At 27.2% G+C, this 16835-nt stretch overlaps 2 protein-coding genes across 5 annotated transcripts in view; one reads left to right on the top strand and one right to left on the bottom strand.

The window, feature by feature from the left end:
• Window positions 1-4522: 4522 nt before the first annotated feature.
• On the top strand, window positions 4523-9101 carry LOC127276980 (glycolipid transfer protein). Its single transcript, XM_051297740.1, has 5 exons — window positions 4523-4679; window positions 4976-5031; window positions 5128-5249; window positions 5394-5544; window positions 8910-9101. Exons 1-5 carry the CDS (start codon window positions 4547-4549, stop codon window positions 9090-9092), a joined length of 645 nt encoding a protein of 214 aa, XP_051153697.1. The 5' UTR covers window positions 4523-4546; the 3' UTR covers window positions 9093-9101.
• Window positions 9021-16835, bottom strand: part of LOC127276981 (transmembrane protein 17-like) — a 44895-nt gene continuing 37080 nt past the window's right edge. For 3 of the 4 annotated variants that reach the window (XM_051297741.1, XM_051297743.1, XM_051297742.1), the window contains exons 3-5: window positions 9913-10016; window positions 9707-9820; window positions 9021-9621 (exon numbers count right to left, since the gene is read on the bottom strand). In XM_051297741.1, the coding sequence (XP_051153698.1) occupies window positions 9379-9621; window positions 9707-9820; window positions 9913-10016 (461 nt within the window). In that variant the 3' untranslated portion in view covers window positions 9021-9378. Of the gene's footprint in view, window positions 9622-9706; window positions 9821-9912; window positions 10017-16226; window positions 16573-16835 lie in introns of those variants that run through there. The other variant, XM_051297744.1, reaches the window with a different exon arrangement.

The following is a 16835-nucleotide window of genomic DNA, read 5'->3' as shown; positions in this document are numbered from 1 at the left end:
CAGTTTAAACGCATGTAAAATTCACTGCGAAGGTTTACTCAACTGTAAATTGGATTTCATTAAGAAAATATTTTTACAACAAACATGGAATAAGTTAATAATAACAATAATTTCAAATTCCTTATAAATTATGATGGCATTTTTTACTTTTGGAAATAAAATTTTTATCCTATTCTCAACTATGCTGATTAAAATAATTCTATTCCTTGCTTGATAGTCATCATGGTTATCACAGTTATTGTAAACATGAACCTAATTGTTGTTCGATTTAGTAAACAATTATTTTTCGATTGGATGGAAAATGATTTTTTTCAGCGATCTCATGTAATGAATTTTCTTCTAATTAGATCAGTTTAAACGCATGTATAATGGTAAAAACAATTCAAAACTGCGAAGGTTTACTCAACTGTAAATTGAATTTTATTAAGAAAATATTTTCTCAACAAAAATAGAATAAGTTAACAATGATTAGACACCTTCTAAATCATATTGGCATTTTTTATTTTTGGAAATAAAATTTTTATACTATTCTCCAACTATGCTAATTAAAAAAATTCTATTCCTAGCATAATAGACGCCAGAGTTATTATTGTTATTGTGAACATGGGCCTAATTATTGTTCGATTTAGTAAACAATTTTAATCAGCATAGTTGGAGAATAGGATAAAAATTTTATTTCCAAAAGTAAAAAATGCCATCATAATTTATAAGGAATTTGAAATTATTATTATTAGTAAATTATTCTATGTTTGTTGTAGAAATATTTTCTAAATGAAAACCAATTTACATTTGAGTAAACCTTCGCAGTGAATTTAAACATGCGTTTAAACTGGTCTAATTAGATGAAAATTCATTACATGAGATCGAGGAAAAAAAATTACTTTTTTTCCAATCGAACAATAATTGTTTACTAAATCGAACAACAATTAGGCCCATGTTCACAATAACCATAATAACTAGGGTGTCTATTATGCTAGGAATAGAATTTTGTTAATTAGCATAGTTTTAGAATAGAATAAAAATTTTATTTCCAGAAATAAAAAATGCCAATATGATTTGGACGATGTACAAATTATTATCAACTTATTCTATGTTTGTTGTAAAAATATTTTCTTAATGAAAACCAATTTACAGTTGAGTAGACTTTCGCAGTGAATTTTACATGCGTTTAAATTGATGTAATTAGATGGAAATTCATTACATGAGATCGCTGAAAAAAATAAATTTTTATGCAATCGCAAAATTATTATTATTTTCATTGAAAATAAAATTTAAACTAACCTCAATATTGGTATCCATAATTTTACTACTCGTTATTTCTTCCAGTCACTGTTAACTAATTAATTAATTGATTAATAATATTAATTAATTAATTAATTAATCAATCAATTGATAATATCAATAATGTTAATTAATTAATTATTCCATCAATTCATAATATTAATTAATTAATTCATAATATTAATTGATTAATTAATCAAATAAGCAATTTACTTATTTATAAAAACATCACGTTCACTATTTCCGCGAAGAAAACTATTTCACTTTATTTTCTGCATTCCCTAAATCTCAACGCCAATGTCTTTTTGTAATAATACACAAACTGTGATACTATAGACATCTCGCGGGCTTCTCAGACCTTCACATTTATCATTTTTACAGATTTCTTATTCACCATCGAGAATAACACTAACTATAGCATATTGGGTCAAACGCCGTTTGGGGAAATATGCCGTTGGCGACTTTTGATAGTTTCCTAAATGGAACAAGTAGAAAGAGAATATCAAAACTTATAATCGAATGCAAAACTTGTTTGTCACATTTCACTAATAATTCATCACGCTTATGTTATAGAGGGCTCTGATGTCAAATTTAATAACAATAATTTTTAAAATTTAATAATAGTAACCAATAATTTTTTTTTTAGATTTATCTCAAATTCACGAATCGGGGATTTTAGAAGGCGCTAATATCGAAGTTAATAATAATAATTTTGAAAAATTCAAAATATCTAAAAATTGTTTATTTAAATTTCTTTATAATTCACCACTCGGGGCTCATAGATGACGTTTCTTTATAGAAACATGTTATATGAGATCCTGATCAATTGTCCGGATGTATGTGTGTGTGTGTGTGGATCCCTTTTTTGTTTAGAAGATAACTTTAACACGTTTCACTGGATTTAGATAAAATTTAGTAGGTTCATTTATCATATTAAAATTGTATTCCTTACGTCAAGATGAATCGATCGGTATATATAAAGTATACATTTGAGGTAAATTTAAAGAATTAATGAAAGTTAAAAAATCAAAAATTCACATTTTGGCAATAAAATTTTGCTTTCTCCACGAGGAAGCAAATTTTTTTGCTGATCGTAAAGAGGAAGCAAAATGTTTATGTAATGAACATCTGAATTTACAACTTGTTTTTAAAGTTTCTAATAATTTTTTAACCTTTTTTCATTATTTAAAGGTTAAAAATAACAAAAATACAAGAGCGTCCGCGATCAGACGCGAATTGGACGCAACGGCGCGGCGTCCGATCCGCGTTCAACCATTCCGCCAGGATCTGGTTCCGGCCTTAAAAACCAAGAGGATCCAGATTGCAATGCCGTTGATAAATTGGATTGTACATCCACAGGAGGATCTTCAAACGGCCTCCAAAAGGTGCTAGATTGAAGTTGGCAACCTGGCCCAGGTTGCTCAACAACAATAAGATCCACCTGCTCATCCATGGCACAATCAAGTTGCGACTCCCATGACGGGCCAGGTTGCGGCTCCCATGTCGGACCAGGTCGCGATGAAATGGCTTCCTCAGCCCCCTCTTTGAGCCAAACCATAGTTCTTGGCCAAATTTTAGGCCTCTCTTCATAATCTATAACAAACAAAAAAATAAAATAAATAAATAAAAAAAGGGAAGACACAAATAAAATACAATAGGACAAACTTACTGCCTCTCAGGATAGCCTGTGCCTCTTCTGAAGAAGGCACAGGGATTTGACATTCGCCACAAAAGCAGCCGATAGGGCGACTATAACAAGAACAAAAAAGAAATATATATATATATATATAAACAATAATATTTTATATACAATAGATGAAAAGAACATGTAACAACGACAACAAACATATATATACTTACAACAAGGAATTAAACATCGACGTCATCGTCCCTGAATTTTCTTTTAATTCTCGTTTCAGCCCTTTCAAATGTTTCACTCTTTCCTTCTTCAAGGTGTTATCCATTATCACACCTCTCCTCGGACGACCTGGTCTCGACATTTCCTCCAATACATCAATTTCCTCAGAGGAATAATATATTGACGCTGACATTTTTTTCATGTGGCACTGAGAACAGAGAAAAGAAAATAATCCATAATTAACAGTTTTTATCACTTATAGCACTATTTAACATTACTTCCGAAACCACTTACTGGTGATAATTAGCGACTGATCCTCGTTGACAAATGCGAGCAAACTGATAAGATCTTCAGACCTCCTGCATCATAAAGGGATGAAAAATGCTGACCTAAACAATAGGTCAGCAAAAAAACAATAATTTTTTTCCGCCACATCTGACTTCAAATTCGGAATAAGCAAACTTGAAAACGCCTGTATAACAGGTTTCGTAGATATTTGTCTCGCCTTTTAATAGTGAAACAGAAAAATTTAATTTCAGACATTTTTACGGCTATTTTATAGGCGCTATTTTGTATTTTGAGAAAATAAACATTCCTTATAATCACGAAATGAATGAAAAAGCAGACATTTTGGACGCTATATTTTGTCTTTTTTTTGTTTAAACAATCAAAACTTTTTATCCTTAAGTCAAAAGTTAAATTTTCTTGTAAATTCTGAAAGAGAACTGAAAAGTAGATAAGAAACATCTATTGACCATTTTTTTAGTCCATTAATTTTGAAAATATGGAGGAAAAAAGGAATTCTCGGACGAAATGGGTTCAGATCGTTATTTTCTCAAGCTCGAGCTGCAGATTAGTTCATTTTATAAAAATTGTCGAGTAGTCTAGCTCTACGAAATATATCTTTGTATCAGATTTTAAAAAAATGGAATAATATAATTTTTATAAAAATTAGCTTTAAAAATGAAATAAAAACATATTTTTACGTTCTGTCGTAACATTAAAATTCTGTTAAATAAAATTTTTTCTATAGAATATCCAGTTAAATTAAATTTCGATGAAATATAAGTTCTGTTTGATAATTTAATTAAATAAAAAAAATTTAATTCGATTGAATGAAAGAATTTGATTGAAAAATTAGTGAATAAAAAAATCAGTTATGCAAACAATAAATTTACGTGTAGAAGTGGAGAAGTTTAATAAAAATATATTTGTATGATTTAGTCGATAAAGATTAAAAAATATAATAGATGTTTCCGAACAGATTTAAATTACTAAGATTCATGCTGATTTAAATACTAATTAATGACAATAAAGCATCAAATAATTAAACAGTAGAAAATTAAATGACATTTGATGAATTTGACACGAATTCTAAACAGTTTCAGTTGATTGACAGAAATAATAATGTTAGTAGCAATTTCTAAAAATCGATTTCGGGAATGGAATAAAGATTATGTAATTTTTCCAGAGGTAATTGAGGGGAAAATAAATACTGAAAAATTTCTTGACGCTTCACAACAACTTGTACAATTAATTGGTGAGTTTATCAAATGTTTGCAAAATTTAACCCTCAAATTTGGTTATTTTGTTATTATACTTATTATAATTTTCTAAATTACTAAGTGCTTTTGCACTAAAGGTCATTTTTTTATTCACTTTTCTTGTAAGCCCGTACATTGTGATTAAATAAATAAATAAATTTAAAAACCTTGAAAGAAAAATATGAAAGCTTATGTTCACTTACAAATGAAAAAAGTTTTTATAATTTTCTCCGTTGTAAACGGTTAATTATAATTATTTTTAATATTATTAATATTTAATTTTTTATTTTAGATAAATTCGGAAAATTATTTGCACCCATGAAATATGACATGCAACAAAACATTAACGTAAGTAGTTAATAAAACAAGGAAAATCTGAAGATTAATTTAATAAGTTAATCACATTACAAAATTCCGTTTACTAAATTTAATATATAATTTCAGAAATTAAACGTAAAGTATAATATCGACAGAGATAATCATTCCACTTTACAAGATATGATTTTAATTGAAAAGACTTCCGAAAATAATAAAATCGCTACTGAAGCTTTATTATGGTTAAGAAGGTGAATTATTTTATTGTATCTGAAACTTTATTTACATCTCTGCAAATAAATTTGTTTTTACAAAAAATAAAATATGAAATGAAGATGTAATATGGTAAATAATAATAAACGAGTAATTTAATATAATAAATAAATTTATTTCAGAGGATTGTATATGATACAATTATTTTTTGAAAAAATTGTGCAAGACTATAAATCTGGCCAAATTACTGAAGATTTAGTAGCTTGCTTAAAAAAATCATATAAAGAAGCTTTAGAACCATACCATGGATGGATGGCACAACAATTGTTTGGTGTAAGTATTTCTAAAGAAATAAATTGTTAACCAGATGTAATTTAATTTTGCATTCGTTTAATATCCGACTTTTTTCTAATTTACAAAAAGCTGAATAAAGTTTTATCATTTTAAGATTTTAAGAAAAACATAAACTTAAAAAGAAATATAAGGAAAATTTGTTGATTTCACATATTATAGTAAATTTAACATTCCGAAAATTATAAATAAAGTTAGGTTAAGAATTTATCGAACTCTGCACTGAAAGACCTTTTGGATGAAGGCAGAAATAAACAAAATTTTCATTAAAATTAGATCATTTAAATTTAACGCTTTTTCTCTTTTTGAATGAAATGAAAATTTAAAATAAAATGAAATTTAATAATCGTTTAACATCCTAAAAAAATCAGCAAATAAAATTACTAAAAATTTCAATTAAAAATCAGTTGAAATTCAATTATGTTTATAAATTTGTGTCTGTAATTTCTAATAAATCCTTCAGAAACAGAATTGACAATAAATTACAATAAAAAATCACTTGAAGTTTAATTACTTTCAAAAATTTGAATTGTAAATTCAATTGAGTAAAACTTAATTATTATCTGAAATCTAACAAAATATTTTGAAATTCAATTGTTTTAAAAATTTCAACTATAACTCTTACGAAATTTAATTATTTTTAATCATTTCAATATTTTTTTAAAAATTCAATTGAGCACCTGGAAATAAGAACTCGCCAAGCGCTCGGCTGCACGCTACAAAGCCAGTCAAACATACAAAAATGATGAAAAAATAAAATTCGAAATTTTTGATTTTTGAAAAATGCTATCTTGTAGGAAATGAAAAGGCGTATCTTTTTTTCCTCTGGATTTTTCTCGTCAAATGAATAGTTTAATTAATAAATGTAAAAAACAAATAAATTTTTATTTCCAAATTTCATTCAATTTTTAAACATAAATCATCGTATCTTCGACAAATATTAATCAATTCCAATGAGATTTTGCATACTTCCGAGTTTGGGTCCATAGATGACGATATTCTAAAAAAATGTTGAATTTTTTTCAATTGTTGACAAATTTTTAATTATAAACAAATACCTGTCGGTAATCATACTCAGTTATCTTCGCCGACAAAAAGTCTGTGGGGAAGTTCATAGTTGAAAGAACTTCCAGTGAGACATTTGTGTATTAGGATATAATGAAGTTTTCTGTAAAGTTTCAAGTACATTAATTCAATAGTTTAAAAAATATTGAATTTTTAAGATTGCGCGTGTGGCGCGCCAACGAGTAGGCAAGTGAATAGAATCGCTGAGCAGTTCATTACATGAAAAATGACCACTTTCTCACATCTTTTTTCTCTTAATTTCATTATTATTATATATAAATTGTTTTAAATTAAGTTAAACAATTGAATTTATTGCTACTGGGTTAAATTTATTTTATGTTAATGTGTTAAAAACATACGAATAAAATAATATTTTCAAAATTATATGAAAATTTTTGCAAAAATTATTAAGATATTATTTAAATAATGTGTTATGTGTAAAATTTTGCAATTAGCTAATTCTTTAAATACTTTTTTTAAGTACATTTTCTAATTTTCATTTTATCAGTTGAATTCAGAATTTATATTGTCTATTTAAAATTTTCTATTTACAAGTTATTGTTGATAGTTTGTAATTGTTTGAAAAATGTAAAAAAAAATTTGTTAAAAAAATTACATCTAATGTCTTATTAACTATATTGTTAAAAATTTTGACTACTTATAGCTATTAATATTTTGTATTAATTATATGTACATTTTGAATACTTATAAGACATTCTAATTTTTATTATTGAGTTGTATTTTTAAATATAAACAAATAAATATATATATATACACATGATAAATATTAAAAAAAAAAATTATTTATAAAGCCAATTTAAAACAATTTATATATAATAATAATGAAATTAAGAGAAAAAAGATGTGAGAAAGTGGTCATTTTTCATGTAATGAACTGCTCAGCGATTCTATTCACTTGCCTACTCGTTGGCGCGCCACACGCGCAATCTTAAAAATTCAATATTTTTTAAACTATTGAATTAATCTATTTGAAACTTTACAGAAAACTTCATTATATCCTAATACACAAATGTCTCACTGGAAGTTCTTTCAACTATGAACTTCCCCACAGACTTTTTGTCGGCGAAGATAACTGAGTATGATTACCGACAGGTATTTGTTTATAATTAAAAATTTGTCAACAATTGAAAAAAATTCAACATTTTTTTTAGACTATCGTCATCTATGGACCCAAAGTCGGAAGTATGCAAACTCTCATTGGATTTGATTAATATTTGTCGAGGATACGATGATTTATGTTTAAAAATTGAATGAAATTTGGAAATAAAAATTTATTTGTTTTTTACATTTATTAATTAAACTATTCATTTGACGAGAAAAATCCAGAAGAAAAAAAGATGCGCCTTTTCATTTTCTACAAGATAGCATTTTTCAAAAATCAAAAATTTCGAATTTTATTTTTTCATAATTTTTGGATGTTTTGACTGGCTTTCTAGCGTGCAGCCGAGCGCTTGGCAAGTTCTTATTTCCAGGTGCTGAATTATTTTAAAAAATTTTTGAATAAAAAATAAAACAAAAAATTAATTATAAAAATTGTTTAATTAAATTGCCATAAATTAAAATCTTGATAATATTCTTACAGAAATATTCTTATTAAAGAATAATTAATAATACGAATTTAATATCTTAACATTAGTTATTTGAAGTAAAATATTGATTAACTAAGTAAATTTAATTAAAATAAAAAAATCGAATTTTTTAACTTTTTTTGTAATGTGAATCGACTAAAACGACTTTTTTTGCGCCTTTAAGTCGATCCGATGCCTGTCTATAGAGATAATTCCTTCGGAAATAATTCATTTGTATACATTTTATTCTTTTAAATTCTTTACAAAAATTTATTATTAAAAAAACTTAATATTTATTATTTATTTATAAATATTTAATTTTCATTAAAGTAAAAAGTTTTGAAATTAATTTAATTGTGTTTCATTTCACAAAATTTTGGAATTGTCTGTAGCCTCATGTCGAAATTATATATAATTATATTGTATTCGAATAGAAAAACCATTTTCTGCAATTTCAAATAAAATATTTTAAATTTCTTGAATGAAAAAGAATATTGAATTATGTTAAGTTGACAGCACTATACCATTTGTAGAAAACACTTTTTTCATAAACTAGTTATTTTAAGCTGAATATAAAATTGTTATGAAAGTAAAAAATTAATTATGATTTAGAATTATTTTAAAGAAAAATGATTATTTTATTTTATAAACTATTATTCTTGAATTAATTCTTACTGAAAATAATTGTTTTAGCTTCTTGCACGAATGGTTCCAACAAGAACTCAATTATTGCAAGTTCTTACAAACGGAAATGAAGAAAAAGAAAATGAAGTTTTACAAAATATAGATGAACTTTGCAAAGGATTAAAAATTAATATATTATATTTACAAATATTCTATGATTTACATCATTTAAATAATCATGAACGTGTGTAACTTAGAATTTAGAATTATTTGAATAATTTTATAAAAACAAAGATTTCATTTATTTTTAAACCCTTTTTAACATCACCTCTCGCTATTTTTGTCTTTTTTACAAACAATGTTTGATGGATAATTTTTGAAAATAAACAGCATTTAGGTAGAATAAAATTCATAAAATGAATAATATATTCAAGTTAATGTTATAAGCAATTAATTAAATAACCTAAAATAGAAATTATAAAAGTGTACATAAACGTAGAAATATAATATTTATGTAATACTGTTTGTGAAAAAATTTTCAGTCCAACTTATCATCTACTTTATATAATTGCGCTATATAAAATCTTTTGGCATGAGAGTCAGCTAAATTTCTTAAAGCCAGTGTTCCTGTTGTAATTTCTGCAAGTAGAAAAATTATTGCTATAATGTTAGCAATTTTTTCATTTAACTCAGGAATGTTTCTTGGATCAAGAATGAGGAACATCTCTAGAGGAAGTTGCAGAAGCGTTGATATTAACCAAAAAGTTGCTAGCTCGGGAATCTAAATGAACAAGATTAAATATTTATTTAAGAAATTTTTAACAAAAATTTATTTACAAGTTGCACTAGAGTGTAAGGCCACGTACTTTTATGGCTAAATTTCCAAGATATCCCAAATATAGTCTTACACCTTCTAAAATAATTACAGCAATGAAAACTGCTACACTTATGACTTGATAGACATCATTTAATTTACAGTACTGGAAAAATAGTTTTTGTTAATTTCTTCCAAATATTAAAGTTTCATGAAAATCAAAAAATTAACTTTTTTGTATATCTGTCAGAATATTACCTTTGCATCCACGTTGCACAGAAGAATCCAAATCCAAACTGGATAAAACCAAACATTAAAGTATAAAACTATTTGCAATAATAAATTGGACCTCACTTCGATACCTACAAAAAAATCATAATTTAATAGTTACAAATATTTATTTTTTACAACATTTTTCAATTTAAATTTTTTAAAAATTTTTAGAAAAACTATAAACTAAATAATATTTGGATATATAAAAGTTATTTTTACTGTTTAGTGTTATTAACTAATAAAATATAAATCAAATTTAATGCAAATTAACAAAGGAACTATATTATTAAGGAATGATTTTAAACATTTCTGCCAAACCGTCTCTATTATTAGAAGATTAAGGTGTTTAATAGAAGAGAAAGGATGTTTATTAGACAGTGCAAAAGAATTTTTATTTCTAGGATCACATATGGTGATTATTAATATTACCCTAGGTTTTTGAGAAATTTGACCTTGAAAATTGAAAAAATGCAGTTTTTAGAGTACCTTTTGATTTTTTATAACGGTACAAGAATTTTTTTGAAGTTTTCGTGATATGTAGTTGAAAACTCATATCATTCTGAACAATTTGCAATTTAGAACTTTTAAAAATATTTATTTTTGTATGAGATATCTTTGTTTGAATTTTTCGTTTAAAAAAATTGATAGGTTTTGTTGAAACTTGTCTCGCGGGTGTTTCCAGGTTCAGTGTTACATGTCTACAAGGTTTTCAGTATTTTTTTCTCCTTAACCTGATGTACAAGAGATTTTTATATAGGCTTAAATAGTACACTTTAAGACCCATATACGCAAGATAAAAAAAAAATTTTAATTTGGAAAAAATGGGGTTAAAGGCAACAAAAGGATTTTGGGGTATTAACCCACATTTGTTTCCAAATTTGAAATTTTTTTTGTCTTGCGTATAAGGGTCTTAAAGTGTACTATTCCAGATTTAATTTAAGCCTTTATATAAATCTCTAGTTCTTCAGGTTAAAAAGAAAAAAAATACTGTAAACCCGGGATCGTGTATAGCACATCGTTGTTGCTCTCGTTATTGAGAAGAAGCTCATTACACTAGAGTAGTAAAAACATGTATGAAAAGTAAGGTTATGTTGCCATTGAACGAAACGTAAACATTTCTGGTTATCACACTGAATGGTTTTTAATTACCTACTTTGGAGTAAAAAATCATAAAAAACATTTTTGAAGGATGAAAAACCTCACTTTTCACACAACATATTTTTTACTACGCTAGTGTAATGAGCTTCTGTTCAATAACGAGAGCGACAACATCCAAACGTCGCCGCGCGCAACGATTGCAGACGTTTCACAATAAATAAAATACAAAAAAGAAAACAAACATTGTTTAATAAATTGTAATTTAACTATTTCGAATCACATCATTTTTCTTGTGCGGTATTAAAGCTTGAAAAATGAGGAAAGTTTTTATTTTTAAACCAATTTATTTGGTGGTTCAGAAAAAAAGTAAATTTTTTTCATTATTTATTGTTGTATTTTTTAAATAAACAATTGTTTTTACTTAAAAAGTGATTCTTTTAAACCTTTATATTAATAAATATTAAAAAAAAAGTTTCATTTAATTTGGAAAGGTTTCTCTGAAAAGTGATAAAAATACTCATGAAATGGCACATAGGAATTATTTAAAAAATTATTACTTACAATATACTCAATGATAAGACTTTGTACCATTACGTGAATTTTCTTAAAACTTAATACTATTTGAAATTCGTGACAAAAATAACTTATACATGTTACCGCCAGAGGACAGTGATCAAAATCTTCTCACAAGCGAGTTGGGTTTTGAACATTATAAGTAGACAAAATAAGTTACATAAACGTTCTTTATTCTGATATCTTTTGAACAAATATTGATATTTTATATCCAAAGAATTTACAGAGCTCCTTGTTTAGCAAAAGCAGGTTAGTATTGGTATTTTTATTCTTTTATTTCGAGTTTTTTTTAATTTTAGAAGAAGCTGGTATTTTTATTGAGCAGACAAGCCTTTTAGAATTTTTTTTTTGGTAAGCTAAATAAGGAGCTCTGTAAATTTTTTGGATATAAAATATCAATATTAGTTCAAAAGATTTCAGAATAAAGAACGTTTATGTAACTTACACTACCGTCGGAAATTGTCGGTACGGCTAACGTGCGAGGAATAGAAATTTGGTGCTGACTTTAAAGCAAGATATTTTAATTTAGAAAAAAGATAGAGACTTCTAACTTAGATGGTTGGAAAAAGATTTAAAAAAGAAAAGATTTTAAGTAAAAATTATGCAATTTTCTACTATCGTGTTCTTTGACTCCCGGCATAATCTAGAATAATGCATGGAAAAATTTGACAATTTTACAACATAATCTTTAGGGTCTTAGCTTTAATTTGCATTTTTGAAACTTAAAAAACGTTTTGTGGTTCCTGAAATATGTTAAAAAAGGTCCGAGCATGTTTTCCTACAACTCAGCCGTCAATCATCACTTTTCGCCGCCTCGCTGCTGGGTTGTAGAAAAACATTCTTGGACATTTTTTAACATATTTCAGGAACCACAAAACATTTTTTAAGTTTCAAAAATGCAAATTAAAGCTAAGACCCTAAAGATTATGTTGTAAAATTGTCAAATTTTTCCATGCATTATTCTAGAGTATGCCGGGAGTCAAAAAACATTAGTACGATAGTAGAAAATTGCACGTTATCCGTATCGACAATTTCCGACGGTAGTGTATATTGTCTACTTAAAATGTTCAAAAGCCAACTCGCTTGTGAGAAGATTTTGATCACTGCCCTCTGGCGGTAACATGTATAACTTATTTTTGCCACGAATTTCAAGTAGTGTTAAGTTTCAAGAAAATTCACAAAGTTGTAAAAAGTCTTATTATTGAGCATATTATAAGTAATAATTTTTAAATAATACCTAGGGGAGTGTCGTCAGGGTTGGACATTGTTTTGCCTTTTCTCTATAACTTACCCTATAGGCCGAATTTCGAGATTTCTCGCATATGGTTCAAAAGATCTACTAAAATGCAATGTTTTTGCTTAACATTATAAAAATATTTGAAGAAAAGTTTCGGAGTTATAGTCAATTAAAAAAAATGTAGTCAGAATTGTGCCTGGTAGTCAGGGTTCTACTGTAGAAAATCAATGAAATATACAGATAAATGATTACACTTGGAAATGAGTAAAGGAACCACCAAATTAAAATAAAAAGCCCTTATTCTGTAATTTTCAGATTTTCGCTTGAATCGCAAAGCTGTCCTCAAAAAAGATTTTAAAAAATTTGTATTTCTTTTCAATGGAAATAAAGTTTTTGACACCTCTTTAAGACGGCAAATGAATTTCCATTGCAAGAACCCTTCATAATTGCAAAATTGTTGGGTGGCTCAACCCTGATTTGCGCGTCGTTTAGCGTCATATCACACACAAAATAAACGCGTGATCCAAACACCAAATTACGTTCCACGTTTTTATATAACATCTTAATAAACAATTTGAACTTTGTCTTTGACATATTTTTTCTGCACTTAATTGTTTTTTTTTGAAACAACAAAAAAGTTTTTTGTTGAGCGTATATAATACGCATAATAGTGCGTCTCCAATGGCCCTATTGAAAATCCTCACATGGGATCCAATATATGATTCCATATAGGTTCCTTTATAAAAACCGTTAAGAAATCCTAGGTCGACATAGGAATCCACATAGAATTCCATGTAAAATCATATATGAAATTCGGACACGATTTGGTGTATGATTTCATGTAGGAATTTATGATGTTGTTTCTACATTGAAATCTATGTGAATTCCTACATTATTTCCTATAATTTTTCTGGCATATTTTTTTTGTCAATTTCCTTCATAATCAACTCACATCAAATCTTTTAAAAAATATCATATAAAATTCTAAAGATTTCCTTATATGAAATCTTACATACAAGTTTTAATTTAGGAAACCATATGCGATTTCATGTGCATTCTTACATATGATTTCACATGGATTTAAACATACGAAATCACATGGAATTTCATGTTGGCTGCTTTATGCAGAAGGCAGTTAACAAAAATTAAAAATTATTTAATTAAAAGTTAAATAATATTACTGCAATTTATCTGAAAAAAAATTGGTGCTTTGCAATACACCTTCTGAGTTAAATTCTCAGCTTATATAGTATTCAATAATGTTCTCAACTGTGAGAAAAAAAATTATCACCAACTGGCGGCGTAAGAGTGGAATTATGATTTACATTTCCTATGTAGGAATCCATGTGAGAACACATATAGGATCTTATGTAAGATACTACATTTTACATAGATTCCTACATACATGATGGAATCCATGTAGAATCTTAAGTAATATCTTACATAAGATCCTGCATATGTTCTCACATGGATTCCTACATAGGAAATGTAAATGTAAATCATAATTCCACTCTTACGCCGCCAGATGGTGAAAATTTTTTTTTCTCACAGTTGAGATCATTATTGAATACTATATAAGCTGAGACTTTAACTCGGAAGGTGTATTGCAAAGCACAATTTTTTTTCTTTTCAGATGAGTTGCAGTAATATTATTTAATTTTTGTTAACTGCCTTCTGCATAAAGCAGCCAACATGAAATCCCATGTGATTTCCTATGTTCAAATCCATGTGAAATCATATGTAAGAATGCACATGAAATCGCATATGGTTTCCTAAATTAAAACTTGTATGTAAGATTTCATATAAGGAAATCTTTAGAAATTTATATGATATTTTTTATAAGATTTGATGTGAGTTGATTATGAAGGAAATTGACAAAAAAAATATGCCAGAAAAATTATAGGAAATAATGTAGGAATTCACATAGATTTCAATGTAGAAACAACATCATAAATTCCTACATGAAATCATACACCAAATCGTGTCCGAATTTCATATATGATTTTACATGGAATTCTATGTGGATTCCTATGTTGACCTAGGATTTCTTAACGGTTTTTATAAAGGAACCTATATGGAATCATACATAGGATCCCATGTGGGGATTTTCAATAGGGGGGACCCTAGGAACAAGCGTTGCGTACATGTTACGTTGTGTGGTTCCCATGTAGTTTAGCATTGATAACGTCATACGTCTACGTTTACGAATTCTCTTAGGTTCCTATTGGATACGCTCCATAATACGTCTTTATTGTCCGTATACTTCACTGCAACACATGTGAAAAGTTCCCTGACATTGCTAACAAGTATTTACATACATAGACAGATGGCGCTAATGTGATAAAACAAAATAAATGCAATGACTCAACCCTGACCACTGTCCAACCCTAACTACTCTACTTTATATTTACAAAAATTTATTTATTGCTCACATAATTTAATATATGAAAATTGTTGCATCTATCAATAATAACTACCCTTATTCAATTCAGATAAACTTTGATTTTAAAATAAATTACCTTTTTCCATTTGTTTTCAATAATATAAATAATTGCGCAAAATTCAAGTAAATAATTTTCTTGATTAATTTTTTAAGTATTTGATATTAACTACTTTAAAAAATAGAATTCCATTAAGAATATAAACTTTACGCCATTTAGAACTCTAACCATTGTCGTTCCATTACCGGCGTGTCGCGTTGCTGTATAAGGGGTTAAAAAATTGACTTTGGCCAAAGTTTTTTTTGATCGTCATTTACTAATGCTTTAGACTACGTAGCGGATTTTTTTGGTTTGTTTGTATATTTTTGGCAATAGGGTAACTGTGGGTATTACTGTGTTTTTTTGTATATGCTAACTTTGCAAAGCTCAATTTAACCTCAAAAATACATCAAATGTTGTTATTCCAATTGTAGATAAAAGTTTAATTATTAAATTTTACTTAATCATTAATCTCGAGATTAGTTTGGCACTTTTTTTATTTAAAACATCCATTTAAAAAATAATGGCAAATGCGTGTGTTACTGTTAAAATGTCGGTATTTCTGTGCGGTAATTACTAACAAAACAGCAATTACTGTGCCGGCAGTTATAATTTAATGTTAATTTTTAATATTTACTTCCAAAATCTAATAATTGAATTTAACAGATTATTTATATTAAGGTTAAATTTACGGCAAATTTTAATGTATATACTCATTATAATCTGAAACATAATACCTTTACTAATTAAAAAAATTAAAGTTTTAATATATATATATATATATATATATATACTATTTTTTTATATATGAATTGGTATGTTTCTATGTTTTTTATGTTAAAAAGTATAAATAACTTTATTTTTAATGTAATTTATTAAATTATATATCTATTATCATTTGTGCTATTCACCACTTGCGACGCCTATGCAAAACAGCTTGTGTGGCGCTGCGAGCGTTTTGTGAGACGAATTGAGACGTCTCATACTTCAGCTACATCTCATCTTATGGATATTAAAAAACGAGAAGTTGCGAATATTGCTTAAAGAAATGAAGAAATCGCTTCCGATTCTGATAGCACAGAGCTTATATGTATCTTCTAGAGAAAATAATAATTTCGACGATATTTCATGAATTTCCGTGGATTTATAAAGTGGCCATAGATTATTTTCCAATTTTGGCGACATCAGTTCCTGCGGAGCGTCTGTTTTCCAGTGCTGGTATACGTATTACCAAACAAAGAAACCGCCTTTCAGGCCCGCATGTTGAACAACTGTTAGTATTGAATTCAATACCAGTGCGTCATTGGTTTGACAATTAAGAGGTGTTAAAAAAAGTGGAGTGACTATAATAGTCATAAAAAACATTGCCAAAGATTTTACGTATTAAAATTCTTATGCATATTTCGCTAATATTGATATTAAGCGATTTTTATTGTGATTAAGGAATATTTTATTGTGATTAAACGATATTTTATTGTGATTAAGCAATATTTAATTGCTAAGCAATTTCAAATTTCAGT

This window comes from Leptopilina boulardi, unplaced genomic scaffold (genome assembly GCF_019393585.1).
Source record: "Leptopilina boulardi isolate dan_hultmark-lab unplaced genomic scaffold, ZJU_Lbou_2.1 LbouV2_162, whole genome shotgun sequence".
Lineage (NCBI taxonomy): Eukaryota > Metazoa > Arthropoda > Insecta > Hymenoptera > Figitidae > Leptopilina > Leptopilina boulardi.
The sequence above is the reverse complement of the archived record's forward strand: the minus strand, read 5'-3'. Positions and strand labels throughout refer to the sequence as shown.

What these genes read in the sequence shown, in the direction of transcription:
- LOC127276980 (XM_051297740.1), top strand. Translation starts at nt 4,547, where the DNA reads ATGTTAGTAGCAATTTCTAAAAATCGATTTCGGGAATGGAATAAAGAT. An exon ending in ACATGCAACAAAACATTAAC is followed by an intron (nt 5,032 to 5,127) that starts GTAAGTAGTTAA and finishes ATATAATTTCAG; the next exon opens with AAATTAAACGTAAAGTATAA. An exon ending in TGGCACAACAATTGTTTGGT is followed by an intron (nt 5,545 to 8,909) that starts GTAAGTATTTCT and finishes TAATTGTTTTAG; the next exon opens with CTTCTTGCACGAATGGTTCC.